At 39.0% G+C, this 23,275-nt stretch overlaps 4 protein-coding genes across 5 annotated transcripts; all 4 read left to right on the top strand.

Moving 5' to 3' along the window:
• Positions 1–252: 252 nt before the first annotated feature.
• On the top strand, positions 253–5,081 carry LOC116694719 (ADP-ribosylation factor 5). Its single transcript, XM_032524582.1, has 6 exons — positions 253–493; positions 1,355–1,435; positions 1,564–1,673; positions 3,087–3,158; positions 3,823–3,948; positions 4,073–5,081. The coding sequence occupies exons 1-6, from the start codon at positions 427–429 to the stop codon at positions 4,157–4,159; spliced, it is 543 nt and encodes a 180-aa protein (XP_032380473.1). The 5' UTR covers positions 253–426; the 3' UTR covers positions 4,160–5,081.
• On the top strand, positions 562–23,200 carry rabl2 (RAB, member of RAS oncogene family-like 2). 2 transcript variants are annotated; one of them, XM_032524573.1, is made up of 9 exons: positions 562–581; positions 19,469–20,079; positions 20,638–20,667; positions 20,855–20,934; positions 21,055–21,134; positions 21,638–21,749; positions 21,944–22,041; positions 22,270–22,353; positions 22,672–23,200. In XM_032524573.1, the coding sequence occupies exons 2-9, from the start codon at positions 19,973–19,975 to the stop codon at positions 22,744–22,746; spliced, it is 666 nt and encodes a 221-aa protein (XP_032380464.1). In that variant the 5' UTR covers positions 562–581; positions 19,469–19,972; the 3' UTR covers positions 22,747–23,200. The 2 variants fall into 2 exon arrangements, with proteins under 2 accessions (XP_032380464.1, XP_032380463.1); XM_032524572.1 differs by lacking the exon at positions 562–581 and having other exon boundaries at positions 19,330–20,079.
• zgc:77752 (protein tyrosine phosphatase domain-containing protein 1) lies at positions 6,886–15,440 on the top strand. Its single transcript, XM_032524531.1, has 13 exons — positions 6,886–7,045; positions 7,384–7,566; positions 7,667–7,747; positions 8,013–8,131; positions 8,423–8,560; positions 8,677–8,948; positions 9,046–9,348; positions 9,458–9,709; positions 9,805–9,921; positions 10,024–10,125; positions 13,845–13,925; positions 14,024–14,134; positions 14,273–15,440. Exons 2-13 carry the CDS (start codon positions 7,388–7,390, stop codon positions 14,351–14,353), a joined length of 1,836 nt encoding a protein of 611 aa, XP_032380422.1. The 5' UTR covers positions 6,886–7,045; positions 7,384–7,387; the 3' UTR covers positions 14,354–15,440.
• Positions 15,537–18,253, top strand: cimap1b (ciliary microtubule associated protein 1B). Its single transcript, XM_032524570.1, has 7 exons — positions 15,537–15,654; positions 16,889–17,004; positions 17,107–17,307; positions 17,438–17,539; positions 17,631–17,752; positions 17,853–17,993; positions 18,071–18,253. The coding sequence occupies exons 1-7, from the start codon at positions 15,650–15,652 to the stop codon at positions 18,161–18,163; spliced, it is 780 nt and encodes a 259-aa protein (XP_032380461.1). The 5' UTR covers positions 15,537–15,649; the 3' UTR covers positions 18,164–18,253.
• Positions 23,201–23,275: the final 75 nt, after the last annotated feature.

Consider the following 23,275-nt stretch of genomic DNA (forward strand, 5'->3'; position numbering starts at 1 on the left):
GATCAAATTTGTGTTACATAGACATCTAGCGGTATGAATCGGCATTGCATTTTGCTGCGTGAAGACCGACTTTTTAAGCGAAAATAAATAAATAATGCAAGCATTTTCAATTTTTCTAAACACGGACAACAACAAAAATGGCGCAAGGTATATTGTGTTAATAAAACGAATAAAACAGCTTGAATGTGTATGGAAAAAAACAACACATGCATTTTAATTTACTGTTTATAGATATAACGTGTGTTGATAAAGTTGATTCAAACTGATGACGTCGAGGATTCCACGTTGGCCCGGACGTGGCACTCGGCAATAGCTAGTCCTGTGTGGAAATTATAGTAACCGGATCAGTGTAAAACTATCACACGTCGCGCCTACCGTGGCTAATATTAGTACTTCTTTCATAGATTGAAACATCAACGGCCAGTTATGGGGCTCACCATCTCGTCAATCTTTGAACGGATTTTTGGCAAAAAGCAAATGAGGATTTTGATGGGTGAGTGAAAGCTGTGTTTGGCTAACTAATGTTAGTGAGGGGCACGGTGTGTAGCTTTAGCTTCAACGTTAGCTAGCTAGCTAGCTAGGTAAGTCTCGTTAGATAGCTCATCTAGCTAGCTAGCTAGGTAGCTAGAGGAGCTCGAAATGGCGTTGAAGTTATTAAACTTTTACAGTATAACATTGGGACAGAAGCGGAATTATAACCCAACTAATAGCCATTTGATTAATTGTAATTATAGTAAAAAAATACAACAAAATCTTCTTAAATCTTAAAAGTTATCTTACAGCTAGATTTAGGGTGTTTTTTCAAAGGATGTTTGCTTACGACAATTTTAATCCCGAAAACGGCTGAAAGTAAATGTTGTTCCATATTACTAGTTTGTAATAAACCAACGTTTTGTTTAACCGTAACTTAGCTAAGGCAACAGGGCAATTCAAAGTGCTCTACATTAAACATTAAAGCTAACGTTACATCCAGTTGAGAGACAACGTGACTAGCTGTTTATTGATAATCAAAACGTAAGCTATATCACTTTAGGTAAGGTTAGCTTCTACAACTCCTTATGACGTTTGTGTTGTATTATATTCAGTCATATTTCCTGGATAGTTAAGTAGTTAAATGTTCCAGACAGACACATTATCATCCAGATCAGATTTAATCGTGGATTGTTTTTCCCCTCATACTAATTGATGGCTCGCTAACGTTACCTATGCTCGGTACAAATGATTCACTTGGTGCAGTCCCGTCCTCTGATGATTAGATCAATAGAGAAACACCTGTTATGCAATTTACAGCAGGTTGTTATCAATATCTCTAACTTTGCTCTCCTGATGTAAACGCTGACGTTTTCCCCTGTAGTTGGGCTGGATGCTGCCGGAAAAACAACTATCTTGTACAAATTGAAGCTTGGTGAAATTGTGACCACCATCCCAACCATTGGTAAGATTAACAGTTACTTTAAGTTCAATTATGGTTCTTTTGATCGTTTGTAATGTGTACCTCAACAGGATTGATTTATTGAACTTTGTGTAGTGTTAAGATCTGTCCCTTCTCTTTCCCCTGTAAAGGTTTCAACGTGGAGACAGTAGAATATAAAAATATCAGCTTCACCGTATGGGATGTTGGTGGCCAGGACAAGATCAGACCCCTCTGGAGACATTACTTCCAGAATACACAGGTATGAATGTGATGGCATTTGGTTTCATAATGCTAAGCTGAGCTCATGTTTAATGTAACAATGACAGTGTCAGGGAGGAGCAGCAGTAGTTAGGGCTGTAACAATTTCAAATGTCACTGTGCAATTAATTGTTTCAGAAATAATTGTGATTAACAATATAATTGTCTCTTTCAGTCAAATTTGAAAATATTTATTGAGTTATTACTTTTTCAAACAAATAAAGTTTTAAATGAATCCCATGATACATCTTTTGGTTATATCACACTTATGTGACCCAGATAATATAATAACCCAAATACACAGCCTATAAAGTAAACCACAACACTTAATCATAAAACATTTTGTTCTTAAATTAACATTAAATTAAGAATTATCATCAACAGTCATAACCTTTTGGGCCTTAGCTTGAATGAGCAATTAGAAACGGTGATTATTTTACAACAAATTACAATTAGACACTTATGCAATAATTGTTACATGCCTAGTAGTAGTAGTAGTACACCACTCTGAAATACTTCTACTCAGATCACTAAGTAAAGCTATTTCAGTGTGATACTTCGATCAGCCAGTACTCATGTCATCTAAGTATGATGATCAGAGACTGACGCTTCACCAAATAGACTGGAGCAGTGCCAAAGCAGCCATAGATTCCACTTGACGTCATTTCAACACATGTATTTATTTTAACACAGTACAGTACGTTGTTTTGGAAGTATGTTATCCACCGGTTACATTGGTGCTGTTGGTAAAAGTTAATGAGTGTAATGCTCACATTTCAAGCTTTGTACTGATACTCTTTCATGTAGCCTGTTTTTTGATTTGATTTATTGGGATCTCCATCAGCTGGGGCCATAAGCACAGCTCTTCTTCCTGGAGACCGCCCAAAGCTTGTGCAGCTATACATTGCCGTGCATCATTATTACATTAAAACAACCACCAAAAAACATGTTACTAATTTAATAAACATTAATAATAACAATAAATAAACTTTAAAGGAATGCAACTTGTTTTTAACCTAAAACAATCATGTCCAAAATTTCAACATAAACAATTCTTCTCTCCAAAGCAGTTTTGTAGTTGTTGGATCTTGGATCATGTTCAATAAATTCTCAACATCTCTGTACATATCTCGATAACTACTCTACATAACATGTTAGTCTTTACATTCATTTACTCATTCAAATTAAATGGGGCTGCTTCTAAATATTATTTTCATTAATATATTAATCACAACTAATATATTAATTGTCATGTCTACAAATGTCCAAACATTGGGAAAAATTGCCATCACAGTTTCCCAGAAAGAGTTTGTTATCAGAAAACTATTCTCTTTTGTTGCAGCTCTAAAATTACGAAAAGGTAAACTACTGTACTGTACTGTATTTCAGTGCTTTGTTTGTTTTTTACATATAGGGCCTCATCTTTGTGGTGGACAGCAATGACAGAGAAAGAGTAGCAGAGTCTGCAGAGGAGCTCACGAAGATGGTAGGTATTTAATATGTTCAGCTCAGAAGGCACTGTAATGTATGAATAGTGTTCTCTGTGCATTGACCAATTGTAAAGATTTCATAATTTACCATTATTGTGACATGCGGAAAAGCTGTCACTTTGTTTTAACCTTAAAGTGCTGTAGGCTAGTGGGGAATGACCAGCAGAGTAGACTTTTTTTTTTGTCAAATGTTTTGTTTAACCTTGACTCTTACTCTGCTGCTTCTTACACTATCAGATAAGTAAAGAATGCAGAACTGGTTGTTTTTCAAAACAACTAAATTGAGGTATATTTCTTGGGAATTCTTTGCTTTATTTGGTAGGGAGGAATGCAACAAACTGCTTTGCATTATTCCTCAGGGATATGAACCACAACCAGTATAACATATTTTGGCTGTGTTTTTAATCGATCATTTCCATTTTTGCAACACATATTCTGACTGCATTTCTATAAAGCACTGTATCTGTAAATTGTTTTTTGTCTTGTTAAGAAATGTTTATGATTTTTGAAACTTCCTTTAAGGACTCACAACAAACAAGTAATATTACATCACTGTGAATTTATGTAATTAATACAATCACACGTTATTCTATTTGTAGTGTTTTGGCCCTAACATGAAATCTTAGAGCTGATGTTCTAATCTGTTGTCTGCCCCTATAGTTGACGGAGGACGAGTTGAAAGATGCCGTTTTGCTGGTGTTTGCTAACAAACAGGACCTTCCCAACGCCTTAACAGTCAGCGAACTCACAGACAAACTCGGCCTACACGCCCTCCGCAACAAAACTGTAAGTAATCAGATTAAATATGCTCTCTACACCTGCAGTACGACTGAAAGCTGTAAGCATGTGCAGAGCTGCATTCATAACTTTCTCATATCTGATCATCACTATATAATTTCTGACCCCACAGTGGCACATTCAGTCAACCTGCGCCACCCAGGGCAGTGGGCTGTATGAAGGACTTGACTGGCTATCCAAAGAGTTGTCCAAGAACTGAAGAAGCATCGCTGGGCAGATGAGAGAGAGCCTGAACACCACACCACAGGACAGGAGAGAAGGCACAGACATTCAGTCCAGAAACATTTGGTCTTCCAGCACCAATGTTCACAAAAAGGACAACGCTGGTGGACAATATATAATCATCTTTGGGAAATTTTAATATTACATATTTCTTTCTTTTATTATCAATAATATTACCATATTATCTCTTGGTATAGTCTCTATTCCTCTCCTTTTGTTCCCAAACTCTTAATATGGCAACACATAATTACAAATTCAGTTGCATGATGAGCAAATGCCAAATTAGAGAAATGGCACAAAAACAATTAATAAAGGGAGTTCTTCAATTTAACACTTTGGCTCCTGTGTAGGCAACATTTTCGGTAATTGACCACTTGTATAATTGTTTGACTTACTCACAACGTTTAGGCTGCCTCAGGCTTTTCATCTCCACAACCCATCGTGGATATTTGACTCCCTCCCAGACCTGACCCTTGTCTCTTCACTGCTATGTCTCATGCAAACTCATTTCTGTAAAGGCCTGTTGAATGAGGATTGCAGCGATTTCACAGATAGATCTTGTTAGTAGTGTGGAACCACATGGCCTGCCAGTAAATGGATCCAAAAATGAACATTGTGCCTTCTGGTCCCTCTTAACACAAGTCTGAGTAATCCTTTCCTTATCTCATTCTGAGGCCATGCTCCCTCATAAGATGCTTTTGTGACTTCTTTTTTTGCTTCTGAAATACTAGACTAAATAATGCAACCAGACATTTCTTTTGTTCTACAATGTATACCGAGGTGCAGCCGAACCATACCAGTGAGTGTAGGTTGCGTCTTTCCAACTTGACTTCACTATTAACCAAGATTTCATCCTCTTTACCCCTTTAACTTACTTTCTTAATAGCCACCATGAAAAACAAGGGTTTCATTAAAATGTTAAGTTCTTATGTCACTCTAAGAGTTTTTTTTTTTTTTTTTTTTTTTTTTTTTTAATTTTTTTTTTATTATTATCCTATAAGGAGGAAGGAAGCCTTTTTTTCAATGTTGAAACACGGCCAATGTCAGTGTGACACCGTAAAGTAGCATGCTTTTTTTGTTTTTTGAGTTTGTTGTACTGTCTGAAAGCAAATACTGTATGATATTCTAATTATTCTACCCCTGTTGAAACACAAAAACATTCCTGCTCATCAGTTTGTTTTTGTATACATTCCAACCTATGCTTGCAGATGCTGGAGCTGTCACTCTAAAAATTATTTGTAAAAAATGTTTTACAAAAAAAAGCTCTGATTAAAGAATAAAAGCTCTGTAAAAAAAACAAAAAGTGCATTTTGGACTCCACTCATTGTTTGGGATGGGCAGTTGTCATTTTACTTGGACTTTTACCCATTCAAAATATGTCACACATAATCTGATTATTGTATCACAAAAGGTCAAATCACATGTTTACTTATCAAATTTTGTTTCGTAACTCACTAAAACAACTAAACTGGCATCTTTTATCAGGAACTATGCCTGATTAGAGGAAGTGTAAGAGGTTTAGCTCTGTGACTTAAGACAGATCTTCTTCCTGTCAGTCTTTGGTTAAGTATTATTCACTTTCAAACTACTATGCTTACACCACTCTGAAACATTTCACATCTTATTAATATATCTTTGTCTAAGCTGGATGGTCTAAAGTCCTTGCATAGCAAAATGCACATAGCTAATTTTGCATGAGAACTAAAATGTAATGGACGTAAATAAGCGGTCCTGTGGCTCTCCCCTCCAACTGTAAACAAACAAGTGGAGAGTTAAAAACCCACCAAGGCAGGAACCATACATGACCTGCAATGTACCTTTGTTCTGAGCTCTAATGATTGGATGATGCCTATGGTAGGGGGAAAACACAGAAAAAAGGCCAACATGTTAATATATACAGTTTTGTGTATTTTTGCTGCATGTTAAGGTCAGCAAAAAAGGTTTGATAATTAAATTTTAGTCTATTGGCTTTTTGTGAAAGTGGACAGTAAACAGAAAACTGTTTATTGTGTCGAATTTTTCCTTTTGCAAACCAGTTAAAATGTAAATGATGATGCAAATGAATTCAATACATACTAAACATTAACAAGGCGTGAAATGTGGGTGTTGTAAGGTGCATAAAAGATCAACAGGGAAACTGAGTAACCCTTGTGTTTCATCATGCTGTTCCCATTGCTGCACTGCAGGGGGCAATAGGTCCAGAGCCCTCCAGCAGACATGGTGTGATCTACAATGTTTTAAAGGCATAAAACAATAATAAGCCAATGGTATATGTCATGCTTGGTCCTTAAAATTAAGACATTCTATTGAAATAAATTTCATGTATTTTTAGAAAGTCATGTTTTCAAACCTCTACTTCTTTTAGGGTTGTTATTCCACTTATCCACAGTATGTTTAAATCTGTTCAGATGGTTGCTAAGTGGTGACGTAAGAGACAGTGCTGATGGGTTTGGACATGATACCAACATGATGATTTGTTTTTTTAAAAGTAAACAAAAACCTAATAGTGAGATAAAAAACAATTATTATTTTCTATGCCTCACAATCAAAATTATGTCCGAAGCTTTAGCTGGTGCCAGGTAATTAGGACCTTCATACAGTGTTTACAGGTGAAGGTATAAGCATTATATAATTGGCTTGGCTATGGTGTGTGAATGGCTGTCCTAATGTATTTATGACAGTAAATCAGGCTTAGTGGAGCTGGGTCAATGCAGTGTGTGTGTGCAGCAGGGTGGGTCAGCATAGAGGAGCACATGTGTTCTCCTGTGTCCAGCCCCCCTTTTCCTTCACTTGCCAGCACACGCAAACTCTGGAAATACATTCAATGGGATTCACAGCTTCACTGCCCAACATAACCAAAACGGTAAGTTTGAAATTTGATTGTGCTATATTATACAGCATATATTCACTGTATTCTGGATACTTTACTATTTTTGATATAATTTCCTGTTTTTTCTGCTAACTCAACTTTAGTATTAAGAATCTTGCACAACATGCTAAATTACTGCAAAAAGTAATACACAACAACAAAAATGGTCAGTTTAACACAAGCCGTGTCTTTGATAAAAGCTCACATAATGTACAGTATGGCAAGAACATGGGGTTTCTAGTTGGCCCAGCTGGAGCATAGTCCTTCACATCTAGACTATAATGTGATAGTATAGTAGCTCAGGCTTATCTTAGGGGTTTCCCCCGGTGCAGGACCATGCCCACCTTATTACCAGTACCACAGCCGGCCTACTCCCAGGCCAGGGAGAACCTGGTGAAGGCTATCCCACCCAAGCTTCTCTGTCTGCTGGCCTGTGGAGGAATTGACTGCCGCTATGAAGGACCAGAGTGTTGGAAATTAAATCAACAGGTTGTTCGGGGCCTTTTCTCTTCCTGGTGAGAATATGTGACCGTAGTCTCACATATGTTGCTGTTTTTTTATTTTTTTTTAAAATCGGTTAGTGGCAATTAGCTGATAATGAACTTACTATTGCAGGGTGACAAATGACATTATTGCCATGGCACGACCATCCAATCATCTAATTGAGAAGTATAACATCATAGAACAATTTCGAAGGTAATCACTGTGATTATTATTTCTGTTATGTGTGACATTATTATTGTACAGCCCCCTGCGCACTTACAGGTAATTTATTGAAAACAAAGTAGGGAAATGCATCTAGAAAACAAATATTTAGTCAGTTTAGCTACTTTTACTGGGTAAAATGCAGATAAGACATCCAACATAATTGTGTTTGAATTACATTATAACAATAAATATGAGACAATAAACTGCACTAGTGTCAACCGTTGTGTTCATAATTTATGACTTTTATTCCCAGGTTGAACATCAGATCGATCATCAACATGCAGCTCCCTGGAGAGCATGCTCACTGTGGACCTCCCCTAGACCCTAAAAGTGGTTTCACATATTCTCCACAGATCTTCATGGACAATGACAGTGAGATCTTGATATAGCCAACACTGAAGACTGACTGTCCTTTTTAAATCTATGCAACTCACAAAGTGGGGAGATGTAAAGAAACAGTAACTGTATGGTTACAGAATTTAATGAGTCATTTATGGTTTGTGCCATTTATGGTTTGTGCCAAAGGGGCAGCTGTACTACTTCTGTAGTTGCATTATATACTGTTTACTGTGTTTCTACATCATAAAGTAGCTTACAGCTCACAGTTAATCTTTATGAATGTCCATTATATGTTCCTAAAAGCATTCATTTGTATATTTGCAGTTTACTTTTACAACTTTGGGATGCCAGATTTTGGTGTGTCCTCTCTTGTCGGTATAATTGATGGGGTGAAAGTTTTGGCCTTCGCAGTGAGCGAAGGAAGAGTGGCTGTGCACTGCCATGCAGGCCTGGGCAGGACAGGTATAAACATACTGCATCTACTGTACATCTAAACATTGTGTAAGCATGTGCACATGTAATACTCTCATGTGCTGTACATTCAGTGTGTTTGCTTGTGTGTTTTGTCTGCTTAACAGGAGTACTGATAGCCTGTTACTTGATTTACACCCTGCGCATCAGCCCGAGTGAAGCCATCCACTATGTACGGATTAAACGGCCACGATCAATCCAAACCCGAGCACAGCTCAGTCAGGTGTTTGACTTTGCTCGCCTGCTTGGCACACAGCTAGTCCAATACCCAGACCTCAGCCTGCGGCACGGAGACCCTTTTACACTGCAGCACTACCTAAACCGACAGGCGATACTGCTGCATGGCCAAGAGGCACGCACCCTCCGACAAACACCAAAGGTCAGGACTTTATTATTATACTTAATCTTTTTTCATGAACATTCCTGACTGCACTGTAGGACAGTTTACCACCTCCTCATTTGTTACCTCATGTCAGGTGGTATACCTCTTGTGTGTGCGCCTCTCCTGCTTAGCCCTGGGTCTCCCTGCTCCTCCAGGGATCCAGGCTGAGCTGGAGAAGAGGTCAGCACTGAGGACCCTGAACAGGATTGTGAGGGAGACCCTGGTCGCCAAACAGTACTTGCCCTTACTGAGAGAGGGTCACAAGGGGCCATGGGTGAGCTCAGGGTCGGTGTCCTCCTGGGACGAGCCACTGGGATTCTTGGAGAGGAAGAGAGAGGTGTTGCTGGACAAACGCAGCTACAGCGACTCTGACCTCAGCAAGATCGCAGTACATCAGGTCCAATTTCACATTAATCGTCCACAATTACTTAATGTTTTTGAACATCTTCTGTAAAATCAAACTAGTTATTGAGGCTTTTCTCACATGGTTGCATTCTATTCTGCAGGATCTGGACTTGAGTCCATACGGCACCCCAGCACTTGGAAATGAAAGACGGTGGTGTGTACAGGATCTGATAGGACCTGATCTGAGACCAGGTAGTCCGATTCTTGCCACCGTATCACCAGGCCACCAGACTACCAAAAAGGAATTTCATACACTTAACATCCCAATATCTAGCATGACCATAAGCAACAACTGTGAGAGATCTAAGTGCTCAGCGAAAAAGGCACTTGCCAAATACAGCTCCAATATTGAGGTAACTGTGATACTTACTGTGAAAACAATAAAGCTAATAAAGAAAGCTTTGATATAACGGCTTTAAAACAGCGTATATGTTTTGTCTTTATAAAGTTGTGCAGAAATTCACATTATCCAGGCCCAACCTCAATCGCCCGTGCTGTTGCTAATGCAATGGCAGATTTTGGTCCTCCAGGAGAAACCATCCTTCAACGATCGGCTCTGCTACAGGTAAGAAACACTGGTGCACGCCTGGTTTTGCGTCAGAACATAACACTTTGATTTTGAGCTTTAAAGCCACTGAAATAATACTGTCACTCACCTTTTCAACAGGAGGAACTGAACAGTAGTGACTGTGGCTGGGCTCTGCTGGTCACCGAGTCAGATCCTCAGGTTCTCAGTTGTCTGTTGTGGACCTGGCTGGACAAGTTAAAGGTCAGTAGCATCTAACAAGAGGACATAAACAGAAACAGGAAGCTTTGGCAATTATGTTAATAATAATATTAACATAATTGCCAAAGCTTCTCACAGTGCAGACGCTTTGCTGCTTGCTCCTGCCTCTGCTTGCATATTTTTGCTGATAATCTTGCTTTTTCTCTGAGAGAAACTATGAGCAGGCTCTTGGATACAGGACTATACATTTTATGTCGACATAGTTGGCTGTTGCCATATTTTAAAATTTTTCTACGTGAGTGTGGCCTACCAATAGCTTAAGCCTGTCCTACAGTGACTGTAGCTAAAGCTAATTAGCAGCAAGATGCCTCCTCTCTCCGTGGATGACTACTACAAACTCCTTCAGAAGATTGCATTGCTAGAAACCAAGGTTCACCAATAAGAAGTGAACGTGGACGTGAACAGATCTTGTGGAAATGACACCACTTTACCATGGACCCAAAACAATGGACAAAAGCATGCTAACACACGGCCAATTAGCACCAACAAGACTACAAAGAAACAGGAGGGCGGTGGAACGGGTAATCAATCAACAAGTGGTAGTCCTCCCGGGAAAACTTCTGGTGCGCAGCCTAAGAGTTAATCATTTTCCTGGAAAATGGGAGGACGACTAACAAGCAGGGCACAGCGCCCTGAGATTTGTGATATGACCAGCTGGCCTGCATTATCATCCATTCTCTGCAGTACATTGACAATTTTAACATTTTCTGTGACCGCAGACATTTTTTTAAAGCAGATGGACTTTTCCTTAACAAGCCAGGAGTAAAGCTGTTCACCTCTAACCTACTTTACTTTCAGCGCTACACATCGGCTCCCTCCGCCAAGGACATGAGACAAGACAAATCTAAACAAGAGGAAGACATAATAAAGTGCGGCAGTGATCCACCACAGCCCCCAACTGAGCAAAGATTTGACCGTGGGAGACCACAGAGCAGAGACACAAAACCTCAACTCCCCTTTTCACCCGTCCAACACCCCTCAAACCCCCTTACCAACCCCGAACCCTTTGAGGATACATTGCTGTCTCAATTAACCCTTTCCCTTCTTTCCCCTATCCTCATGTTGGAGTTCACTGACCAGATATAGCAACTGGTAGATGCTGGAACAAAATTTACACCCCTTTCTTCCCCCATCGTTTGACCCCGGGCAAAAGTGAAATGCCCTGCACCTATGACAGGATGTCAGCTAACTCCTTCTCCCCAGAATGATAAGGATGCTCGTGTGCAAAATCCAGCAAGCATGAACTGATATGTGCCGGATCCAGGCTGCACGCCTAGTGGCACTCATGACTCTTTCCAAGACAAGCCTGGGCCCTGTGTATTCAATTCTTCCTCAGTTTATGTTGTGATAGGTAATAGAAAAAGAATGGCGAATATGCACTTAACTGCAAACTTAGCAAATTTAGCATCCATTCCTCATCAGCTACAGCCTCTCCCAAAGTGAAAACACACCAACACTAGCTTTACTAAACGTCAGGTCTTTGGCAGGAAAATCATTTTTAATCAATGATTTTATTATTAATCACAATCTAGATTTCATGTTTTTAACTGAAACCTGGTTAGACCATAAAAACAGTGCTGCTGTTCTCATCGAGTCAGCTCCCCTTAACTTCAGTTTTATGAGCAGGAATAGAGCGAATAAGAAAGGAGGAGGAGTCGCCATTTTGCTTGATGACTCATTCCACTGTACGCAAATATGTTATCGAAATTTTGCTTCTTTTAAATATGTGGCTCTTCAGTTAAAGTCCTCCCCTCAAGCGATATTTCTAAATATCTACAGGCCACCTAAATATTGTGGAACCTTCATTGATGACTTCACTGAACTGCTGTCTATAATCCGTATCAACTTTGATTGTGTAATCACTGCGGGTGATTTTAACATTCATGTTGACAACCCCCGGGACAGAAGGACAAAAGAACTGTGTTGTGTTTTTGAGAACTTTGGACTGACTCAGCATGTGACAGAGCCCACGCACAATAAGGGGCACATCTGGACTTGATTGTCTCCAAGGGTCTGAACGTTTTCAAGGTTGTGGTGACTGACGTTGCTCTCTCTGATCATCCCTGTGTTTTCTTTAACGGCACTATCTCTGTGCCCAAAATTGTCCAAACAAAGTTAATCAGAAAACTGTATATCACTGAAAACACCAGAAATAAATTCATTCAGCTTTTCTCCTTCACACCCTCTATGGGCTCTCAGTCACTGAGCTTGTAGATAATTTCAACTGAAAAATTACAAATGTTATTGATGCCATTGCTCCCACTAAGGTCAAAGTTGTCTCTAGTAAAAAAAGATCTCCATGGAGAAATGTCTTACTGGTGAGAACAGAAAAAAGAGAGTGTCGAAAAGCTGAACGAAGATGGCAAAAAACAAATCTCACAGTTGTCACAGTGTTCAAGCAAAACTAGTTCCAATATGAAAGAATTTCATACGATCAACCATAAAAACCTGGAGGACATTACACATATCTGAAAACCTCCTCTTGTTGCCTTGATATTCTACCAACGGGTGTTTTCAAACATCACTAATGAGCAACTATAGGCCGATATCAAACCTTCCGTTTTTAAGTAAAATCATTGAAAAAGTGTTTTTTCAACAACTCAACCATTTCTTGTCACTAAACAACACGTTTGATACCTTTCAGTCGGGTTTCCGACCACACCACAGCACTGAGACAGCTCTTGTCAATGTCTTTAATGACATCCACCTTAACACAGATAGTGGCAAAATTTCAGCCTTAGTATTACTTGATCTCAGTGCTGCATTTGACACGGTTGACCATGACATATTACTTGACCAATTTGAAAACTGGGTTGGCCTTTCCGGCTCAGTACTAAACTGGTTTGAATCCTACTTAAAGAATAGTGACTACTCTGTGTCAATAGGTAATTATACATCTGAGCATACAAATATGACGTGCAGAGTTCCCCAAGGCTCCATTCTGGGTCCTCTTCTGTTTAACATCTAAATGCTTCCACTGGCTCAGATTATGGAAAACAACAAGATAAATTACCATAGTTATGCAGACGACACACAAATTTACACAACCTTATCGCCAGTGGACTATAGTCCAATACAAAAACTAACTAAGTGCATTGAACAAATTAACAGCTGGATGTGCCAGAATTTTCTGAAATTAAATGAATGAAAAACTGAGGTGGTTGTTTTTGGAGCAAAAGAGGAATGATTAAAAGACTGTGCTCAGCTTCAAACAACAATGTTAAAAACAACAGACAAAGACAGAAATCTTGGTGTAGTCATGAACTCTGACCTGAATTTTAACAGCCACATTAAGACAGTTACAAAATCAGCCTATTATCACCTTAAGAACATATAAGGGTTAAAGGACTTATGTGTCAACAGGATTTGGAAAAACTTGTCCATGCTTTCATCTTCAGTAGACTTGATTACTGTAACAGTGTCTTTACAGGTTCCCCTAAAAAATCAATCACACAGCTGCAGCTGATTCAGAACGCTGCTGCTCATGTCCTCACTAAGACCAAGAAAGTGGATCACATCACTGCTTTCTGTCCCCAGAATCAGAACTAAACAGGGAAGCAGCGTTCAATAAAGCTGCCTTGCCTTAACTTGCCCTGGGGTGCTATGTAGTAAAAAAAAAATTGAATTTCAGTTTTCACTTTCCAGTCTGTGGTAAACATCTTTCTCTCAGTCCTATCTCTGTTTCTTCCAACCTCATCTAGGAGCCTGTTCTGGGTGCAGAGGATCTAGACAAGTTGAGCTGTGGCGCAAACAACAGGAAGCCTCTTACTGTGCTCAAGAAGGTAAAGAAAAACATGGATGACACATTCTTTTTGATTCTCGAGTGTTCGTCTAAAGAAACATTTAGACTCAAAACCTATTCAATATGACATTATTACAGCCACAGAGACACACTATCTATTGTCTACTGAGCTGTGTGAGCACGGTGACCAGCATGTGTCCACACAGAGAGGATGCAATGCTGCAACAACTGATGAAGGCACTTACAAGGGTAAGACAAATGTGGAATTATAGTATGTAATATATGTAATATAATAACGTGTGTGTGTGTGTCTCTGTGTGCGTGTGTGTGTGTGAGGGTATATGTAGGTGTATTTTGAGGTGAATAATAAGCCTTTTTTATCAACAGCGTCCACAGGAGGAAATGAGAAACCTTGCAACTTTAATGAAGGTCCTGAAGTCGAGTTTGAGAGAAACCTTCCACAACTAAATCTACCTCCCGAGGGGCTGAGGCACCAAGAGCAGAGTCCATATTGGAACAACTTCTAACGGAGCATTTTTTTTTCTTTTTCAAGAAGGTGTTTTTTATCCTCTGCACCTGATAGTCGGCACAACCCAATAGGCCCTTCTTACAGAAGACATTTTGACATGTCACAGTAGGAAACACAGGTGTACATGATACATAAAATATATTATGACCATTTAGCTGCTTTAGATTCAGGATCCAGGTACTGTCACACTTCTGGGATACTTGAGGAGAACAGAGTCATGATAAATATTATTAGTAACACCTTTGTGCTTCTGTGCTTTCCCTACTATGACCGCTTAAGATGTCTGCTGTTAAAAAGGAAGATTAGGAAGGTTCCTAAAACTTTTTGTAGCCCTGAGATTTGGCTTATCTTACTGATACTGATACTGACATCGTCCCTTTATCAAAATATAAACCAAAAGTACACAATTGTAGTTAAATCAACACCAATTGTCTCTATATTTTCCTTAGATATCAGCCAGGCCCAGCCTAAACTTTGCTTTCTCTATGGCGCTAAAATGTTGTGTTTGTGTAGTTTTTGCTCATACTTGACAACCACTCAATCATAGCAGTAAAAAGGGGAACACAGGAAGTCCTACATATTTTCGTGTTTACATCCCTATCCTTTTCAAGCATATGAGCAACTGGTACAAAGTCAATCTTGTGTGGTTACAGTGGATAAGGAAGAGTGATCCATTAGACCCCAACCGCATTATATTTGAACATGAATCCTTAAAAACTCAAAATAGATCAAAAATAGGCAATGACTATAAACAAAAACAAATAAAGTTGGGTGAGTACACCAATAGTAGAATAAATATTAAAAAAGGCAAGTCCTGCATACTGTGCTTAAACAGTGGTTAAAGCTATAGTAGATTTCAGTTATGACACTGATACTTACTGTTACTGTTTACTGTTACTTTAAACAATAAAAGATACTGTACCTTAGTACTAGGCTAGCAGACTAAATCCTAACAGTGTGTCCACAGTGTGTTCTGTGGCCTGTTTCAGCCTTTTATGAATTAATAAATAAATCATTTACACCATCTGCATACTGTGTTTTCTGTAACAACATATTGGGAATTCCTGTACTTGACCTGCACTGTTTACACTCACATTCAAACTTGCTTGTCAAAGAGTTGTCTCCATGGCAACGTTGTCATAGTGAAGTCGACAAGCATTAATCAATCTGGGTCTGGGTTCAGTGCATATGGTGAGTTCCGGGGATCTGAAACTTGCAGCAGGATCGGCATATTTATGAGGTAAAATTTATTAACCTTTTCATTTTAAGTCAGAAACGGATCTTAACAGAAAGTAAGTCACTAATTTGTATGCACTTGGTGGACATCTTGTTTTGTTACAGGCTACTCTAGGTGTATGATGTGTTCACTGGCTTTGGTTTAACGCTAGCATTAGTTAAAGCCCACAAATGACCAATATACCCCATTCTAGTAGTTTGCCAAAAATATATTTAAATAAATAAGTGAAAGTGAACTACTGCTGTGTAACGTTAGTTGGTAGTTACAGAAATTGCTTCCAGTAGGTTAAACTGGCCATTAAAATGATTCATGATCAACTAGCCTGCTGCTTTATTTAACTTGTTGGCTAATAAGTCTTTAATACCTGCTATGCTGCTACTTGTAACGACAGAATTTCCCCGTCGTGGGATAAATAAAGTATAATCTAATCTAATCTACAAGTGTAGGAACCAGAAACAGAGAGACATTAATATTACTGAACTTACTTTATACTTGAGCTGCTTATATGTTTTTTTCTCATAATGGTTTAATGTGGTTATGTTTTATACCCTAAATATTTCAGTCAGTTAATACATATTGTAATAGTAAAAGTGAACTAAAACTAAACTAAAATCTGTTAGACAATGGAATTCAAAAACAATCACACAAACCAGATTGAGGAGTGTTTTCCTATTTTTGTGAAATATTGGTTTGAGTACTGCATGAAGCACATTGGTGATTGTTTCCACCACCAACGTATTTTCCACATCAAGCTCAAATAATCACAAAATGCTGATTATTATCATTACCCAAAAACTACTGATTGAATTGGCTGGTAACACCGCTGTCCCTGGTGACATTGCACTGAGGAGCAGTTTACAATGCTGCAGAATGTTTAAATGGTGAACTTCCAGCACTACCTTCAGCACCTAACAGCAAAATATTTCCCACAATACCCACCTTCTTTAAGAGCTTGTTGTAAAAAGTCTCTGGAATTTGGAGCACAGAATCTTAAGAAATATTTATCAAGTTTAGAATTGACTCTAAAGAACCTCAAGCAACAGACCTGCTAGCTAAATTTCAATTTAAAGGATATGTGCATCAAGACACTCTGATAAGGACATTTTTTTTTATGTTGTGTCCCCTTCCAAGTGAGTGTAAGGGGCAACAAGAAGTACTCCTGTTCTCATTCTTTTTCTTCATTACTTAAAAGTTACTTAATCAATATGGTTCTGGCCAAAATCTATTTCTCTCACAGGGTGATGTCAAAAGACAAAGCTTGGGTTGGGACCTGGAGGCCACACAAGCCAAGAGGGCCCATTGCTGCCCTCTATGGTAGTCCAGGGCCCAAGTATGCACTACCTGGACTCACAGGTATAGCCAAAATGGCCATTAAGCCTTTTTTCCACATCCAACACCATTATTATCATTATTATAACTGACTGACATTATCTGTCCTTGTTTTCTTCCACAAAGGTACTACTAAACATGACCATACTAAATACAAAGCACCAATGTTCAGCTTTGGGGCGCGTCATACTCACAAGTCTGAGAGCTCCCCTGGACCAAGCTACCTAATCCCCTCCAACATCACCAGAGTGGGTCGAGACGGCGCTTCTGCATTTTCCCTCTACGGCCGTCCAAGGGAGCCACAACTGTTCCAGACCCCTGGACCAGGTCAGCAAACCCCTTACACATCTAAAAAGATTTTGTCAAAACAATACGCCACTTTCGTCGTGATGCACACTAATATCATTTGAGTTTACTTGTCAGCAGTGTCTTTCTATAACTTTCTTTGGTGTTCCAGGTAAATACTCACCAGAGCATTCAGGGAAGTCCGTCTTCCAGTCTGCTCCCGCTTATTCTCTGTCTGGGAGAACCAAAGACCTCAACATTATCAATACACCAGGTAATGTATTGTGTTTGCTGTCATCTTTTTTTGAACTGTGGGTACAAAGTTTCACAACACATAGAATATAAACTTGTTGCTCATTCTGCAGGTCCAGCCTCCTACTCTTTGCCCCCAGTGCTGGGGCACAAAACCGTGGCCACATCTGCAGCTCCCACCTTCTCATTCTGTGGACGCAGCAAAACTGGAAGCTTCAATGAGGACCTGAAGAAGGTACATGTGAATGTCTCAAACAGAATATTTCCTTAAAAAACCAACAACCTAGAAATCCTGTGATTTACTTTTGTTCTCTACATTGTTGTTTCCCTTCCAGAGTCCTGGCCCTGCTGCCTACAAATTTGTCGATCCTTGTACTTACAGCCAAAAATCTCCCCGGTTCAGCATGACAGGCCGCAACTTCCCACCTGGTGAAACCACAAAGAAGCCAGGGCCTGGTGCATACTATCCTGAGCAGGTAAGAAATCCCAAAAGCCCTACTAAAGCCCCAAATATTTAGCATTTTGTTACTGTATTGACATTTTCTCTCTCTAGGTGACCTTCACAAGAGCAAAAGCTCCAAGCTTCTCGTTTGGACTGCGTCACTCGGAATACATCTCACCCCTCATTGTAGATGTGCCTGAATAATGTCACATATGCTCACTTGTTTTAACTGGGAATTCCAACAGCACAAAGCATAAAGAGCACAATAAAGCACAAAAAGCAAACTGCTCAGGATTATTGAGATCAGATTGTATTGCCACGGTTATAGGCCATACTCTATTAGCAATTGGCACTTTGTCAGGGTTATTATGATTACTATCAGTAAATTAGTAAATTATACTGAATTAAAAAAATGAGTGGCATGTCTGCCAGTTGTATTAATGCAACACGATTAAAAAAAGTACACCAGTTTTATTTTCAAGGTATTAGTTGCTGGTTTAGTATTTTGATTGGTTAAGTAGCCTTTTTAGTCAGTACTTTCTGCAGTATCAATTATACAGTAATTGGACATGGCATGACAGCAAAAGCACATGTTAATAATAACATAACAGATGGCTCCATTCCGTTTAGGTGCCCCCTCTCAGGGTGCCAGTCTGCACGGTACAGCAAGGCTCTGGTACATTCAGTGGAATAAAGCAAATATTAATGCTGTTAGATACACCCGTTTGTCAAGAGAGGTCTATTGAGTTGGCAAATGAAACAGCAATGAAACAGTGACCATGAAACTATTTTATCAAAAAAGTTGATTTTAAAATCAAGTTGTATTACTAAATCCCACTACAACTTTGGTGCACTGAACAAAGCAAGTTTCCTAGTGTACACACTCAATTATGAAAACACTGACATTTAAATCTTTATTATGTTCATTAATGTCAACAAAATCGTAATTACAACCATTGCAGTTATTTTTATTGTGGATATAACAATTGGGATAAATAACACATGGAAAGAATGCTTCTCTATTCTGCTGTCTCTATTTTTAAAGTAGCTTAATGTGACATTAGAAGAAGCCTAAAGTCTTCGATGGGCTTCTCTGAGGGCAACAGGTGGTAAAGATTGGCAGGGTCGCTTTTTAATCTGCCTGCAGAATTAAATTGTTTTTTTTATCGGTTAGGCCCACTTAGTTAAAGATTTGGACCTGCAGAGCAGAGTTAGCTTACTGAATCCTCTTATTACTCACTGCCATTTAATGCCAATGGTTAGAAAACAGTTTTACTGTAAACACTTTGAGGTAGGCCTATTCCTAAGGAATTCCTTAAAAAGACGGGAGAATTATACTACATCCATCCATGGGGAGGAGTATTCTTGACAGGCATCTGTAAGGACAGCACAGCTAGGACCATGACGAACCGTGGTCCTTCAGGCGTCCTCGTTGCATAGAAACGAAAACAGTCAGAGAAATCATGGAGCATCTACAAACTTTTGATCTGATCACCTAGCTAGCGTTAGATTAATGTAGAGAACCAACAGACCTTTCTTTGTGATAGACGAACGTAACATACCAGCCAGCCAGCGACATTTGGATAAGTACCAAACAAACGCTATCACCTCTAACGTTACTTCAACGGCGCTAGCCGACTGTTAGCAGTCGTTGTTTCTCCTTTCGGTTGCATTGTGAAGGTAGCTAACGGTAACGATACAGGTCTCTTAAGAGACTTTGAAAAGACCAATGTAATCTGTACTATTCTCATCTTTAGCTAGCGTCAGTTGTGTCGATGTGTGGACCGACGTACTAGTGAGCGATATCAAGCCGAACCACACGATGTTAACCTCAGCTAACGTTGACCCATGGAGAGCTAGCTAACGCTCGTTACCGTCCATAGCTACCCTTCGAATGCCAGCGCCTGCACGAGCTGAAGTTATTTATTCAGGTGTTTGTCAATGTAGCTAGGAAAGCGTCGACTAATACAATAATTCCAGTCAAAGCGATAGAAAGTTCAGAAAGATAGTAAAATGGCTGGCGACGTTGGCAGCATCCCTGAACTGGACCAAAAGAAGTACGATTCAGACGAGCAGGTGAAGATCATCTGTTTGGGAGACAGCGCAGTTGGTAAATCTAAGTGAGTATTAGCTAGCTGCTCTAACAGTTACTCTTAGGCTCCTTGTAACGTAGCTAGTTTTATGTTTTATAATATGTATAACTTCCCTCAGTAGATTACTGTTGTCCTATCTAACATTACGTTTTTGTTCTGTTTCTCTCAATTATTTCTTTGCGAATTTATTTTCAATTCCAAAGGGCTTTAGTGCCATTAGTTTCAATAACCATGTTGACAAAGTATCAAAATAAAATGTGTCCAAATAGTCGGACAGTATTTGCATTACAGTAATATGAACATTAACACAACGTTAAAATTGATTTATATTAATTATTTAAAGTATATTTTGTGTGTGTGTGTGCAGCAAGATATCAGAATACTTTATTTTATTATTATTTTATATGCTGCCTCTCCTTCTGCCAGGAGTATTTTAAATGTTGAGAGTTCATTCAGCTCTTTGAAATCAGAGATTAGACAGTTGAACTTGTCAAAATAAATGATCCTTGTTGTATTGAATGTTTTGCATTGTAGTATTATATTATGAAGAAAATAACAAATATAAATTCTCTCTCTCTCTCATAGGCTGATGGAGAGGTTTCTCATGGATGAATAGTATCCTTTTGCAGCTTTAGAAATTTAAAATAAAACACCAGTCAGTGTAAGTCATGTCGTACTTTCCTTCCATAGCTATTACACCCAATGTGTGCACATGGACATGTTGTTGGAGGTCAAGCTGGCATGCCTCCATCAAAGCTGACCAGTTGTCCTGAGACGTTATGATTCTTAACTCTTTCTGCAGTCGTCCCCAGCAGTTGTCCACCTATGCTTTGACTCTCTACAAACACACAGCCACTGTAGGAAACAAGACAGTAGCTATAGGTATTTATTGTGCAATGGCTTTTGTTCTGCTCTCATTGACCACAGGAATTAAATTTACCCAGTTGCAAATCATCTGTACAGTTTAAATCAGCAGGGCTGGTTTTTGTTTTTGATTCACAGATTTCTGGGACACCGCTGGTCAGGAGAGATTTCAGAGCATGCATCCCTCATACTACCACAAAGCACATGCATGCATCATGGTAAAACACACTCTTGGTTTCAAGACAGGTGCCTTACTGTAATCATCTAGCTTGCCCTTTCTCACTCCCCGCCAGGGCCCAGCAGGGAGGTAGAATAACAAGTGTTTATAAAAGGTTTTCATAAAAGTAAGTAATACGTTGTTTCAGATTGATTACTTAAACAACAGTTTCCATAAAATGAGCCACAATATTTCTTTATGTATTATGTGGTCCTCATTTCTGTATTGCGGAGAGGAAATTATAAAGTATCAAATTGTAGTCTGGTTAATATCCCCCTCTAAAGTGTACATTGCTCAATAATTTGGTTTTGAAGGGTGGTTTATTTCATAATAAATGTAGTCATGTTTTGGGGTTTAGGATGATTTTTTTTTCATAGAGAAGTCAACAAGGACTTAGAGGTTAGATGACAGCTAGAATGCACCAGTTGGACAAGGGAGTTGCCACACTGTCATTGTCTGCAAATACTGCTGCACCCCATTAAAAACCTTTCTTCTTCTGCTTAGGTTTTTGATGTTCAAAGGAAGATCACGTATAAGAATCTGGCCAGCTGGTATAAGGAGCTGAGAGAGTATAGACCAGAGATACCCTGCTGTGTGGTGGCCAACAAAATTGATGGTAAGTCTAGTTCGGACACAGCACATAACAATGAGCTCCTATAGTTGGATTCAATGTTAATGTTACATTATATTAAAGATACGTTGTTGTTTTTTTAGTTCGCACACATCGTACATTTGCTGTAACCTTTAATTGTCTAACAAAGGTGACTTTAGAATTATAGACATGAAAATGCTTGCTTTTTGTATTTGCAGCTGATTCGAAGGTGACACAAAGAAGCTTTAGCTTTGGAAAGAAGCAAGGACTGCCGTTCTACTTCGTATCAGCGGCTGATGGGACTAATGTTGTTAAGGTTTGAACTGGTGCTTATTCTCCGCAGTGATCCCCAAGTTTATTTGTTCACGCATTTCAAACTCATAGCTAGTTTTACAGTCAAATGTGTGCGTGAGGTTACAATGAGACTTTTTATAAACCAAAATATCAAATTAATTCATAGTGTAATTCAGTATAATCTCATAAATTGCCCAGACCACTTGAACAGGCCTGTGTGTGATAGTTGTGACTGTAATTGCCACAACAGATGTTCAGAGAGATGATCAAGAGAGCACTGGACTACAAGCAAAACCCCAGCGACTTCATGGACGAAGTGATGCAAGAATTAGAGGTACACCTATCTGAATCCAGAACAGTCTGATCACTGCTGTGCTCATCTTTGAAGCTGCCATAGGAAACCCCATAATTGGTTTAGAATATGCCTTTGTTGTTTAATGTAATAGGAATTTCTCTGTTTACTGAAACCTATTCATGAGCACAGCACATTCTCCGGCACAATTACAATATTATTATAATTTTTTGTAATGACTTTTTAGTTCATGTGGAAAAGGCATGTACTAATTTAGTCTTCTGTCCTGCTGAAATTAGCTGTCAGTTTTTTGACTGAAAACATGTTGTATTGATGTCATTTGTTTCACTTCTTTTATAGAACTTTGACCTGGAGAAGAAGGAAAATAATTCAGATGAGGATGGATTGAAAGCAGGAAGTCCCGGGTTGGTCTGAAAGATGTTTACAGATCCTCCAAACCCTCTGGTCATCTCATGGATAGGTTATCCTCCTCTGGGGTTGATGCTCAACACACCTTTTGTACTTTTGGTGGTCTGCATTTATACCATTGGTTTGTAAGTCTCTCACTGGAGGTCGGCAGACAGTCTTTTAGTCAGGTTTGACGTCACTGCCCTCCATCCCTCCAGTGACATTGGTAGTGAAATAAACATGATTGAATAATTAGGAATTGTGTTGTTTACCAGGTTCATTTAGCCACCGTACTTATCAACAATATATACTATAATAATAGTAGAACATCCTACAATGAGACTGAATGTCTTTTATTTTGTAATAAGAATGTGAGGCATTGGAAACTAACTCACACAGAGCAAAGAACATGTGATGGACCGTATTTGCTGCTGTTCTCGATGTATTTGTGTAGTATTGTGTGCAGAGCCAGCTTCTGTTGGCTGCTTTTGTTGCATTCATTTCATAATGTAAAGTGTGTTTTCAGCACCCTTTCTAAATGAAAACTTAATGTACC

The sequence above is a fragment of the Etheostoma spectabile genome, chromosome 8 (genome assembly GCF_008692095.1).
Source record: "Etheostoma spectabile isolate EspeVRDwgs_2016 chromosome 8, UIUC_Espe_1.0, whole genome shotgun sequence".
Taxonomy (NCBI): Eukaryota; Metazoa; Chordata; class Actinopteri; order Perciformes; family Percidae; genus Etheostoma; species Etheostoma spectabile.

Coding starts and splice junctions, on each gene's coding strand:
- rabl2 (XM_032524573.1), top strand. CDS start 19,973: ATGGCTGGCGACGTTGGCAGCATCCCTGAACTGGACCAAAAGAAGTAC. Junction 20,668..20,854: donor AGGTTTCTCATGGATGAATA/GTATCCTTTTGC, acceptor CTCTTTCTGCAG/TCGTCCCCAGCAGTTGTCCA. Junction 21,135..21,637: donor AAGCACATGCATGCATCATG/GTAAAACACACT, acceptor TCTTCTGCTTAG/GTTTTTGATGTTCAAAGGAA.
- zgc:77752 (XM_032524531.1), top strand. CDS start 7,388: ATGCCCACCTTATTACCAGTACCACAGCCGGCCTACTCCCAGGCCAGG. Junction 8,561..8,676: donor TGCAGGCCTGGGCAGGACAG/GTATAAACATAC, acceptor TCTGCTTAACAG/GAGTACTGATAGCCTGTTAC. Junction 9,922..10,023: donor AACGATCGGCTCTGCTACAG/GTAAGAAACACT, acceptor CCTTTTCAACAG/GAGGAACTGAACAGTAGTGA.
- LOC116694719 (XM_032524582.1), top strand. CDS start 427: ATGGGGCTCACCATCTCGTCAATCTTTGAACGGATTTTTGGCAAAAAG. Junction 1,436..1,563: donor GACCACCATCCCAACCATTG/GTAAGATTAACA, acceptor TCCCCTGTAAAG/GTTTCAACGTGGAGACAGTA. Junction 1,674..3,086: donor ATTACTTCCAGAATACACAG/GTATGAATGTGA, acceptor TTTTACATATAG/GGCCTCATCTTTGTGGTGGA.
- cimap1b (XM_032524570.1), top strand. Junction 17,308..17,437: donor GTTCCAGACCCCTGGACCAG/GTCAGCAAACCC, acceptor TTGGTGTTCCAG/GTAAATACTCACCAGAGCAT. Junction 17,994..18,070: donor GTGCATACTATCCTGAGCAG/GTAAGAAATCCC, acceptor TTCTCTCTCTAG/GTGACCTTCACAAGAGCAAA.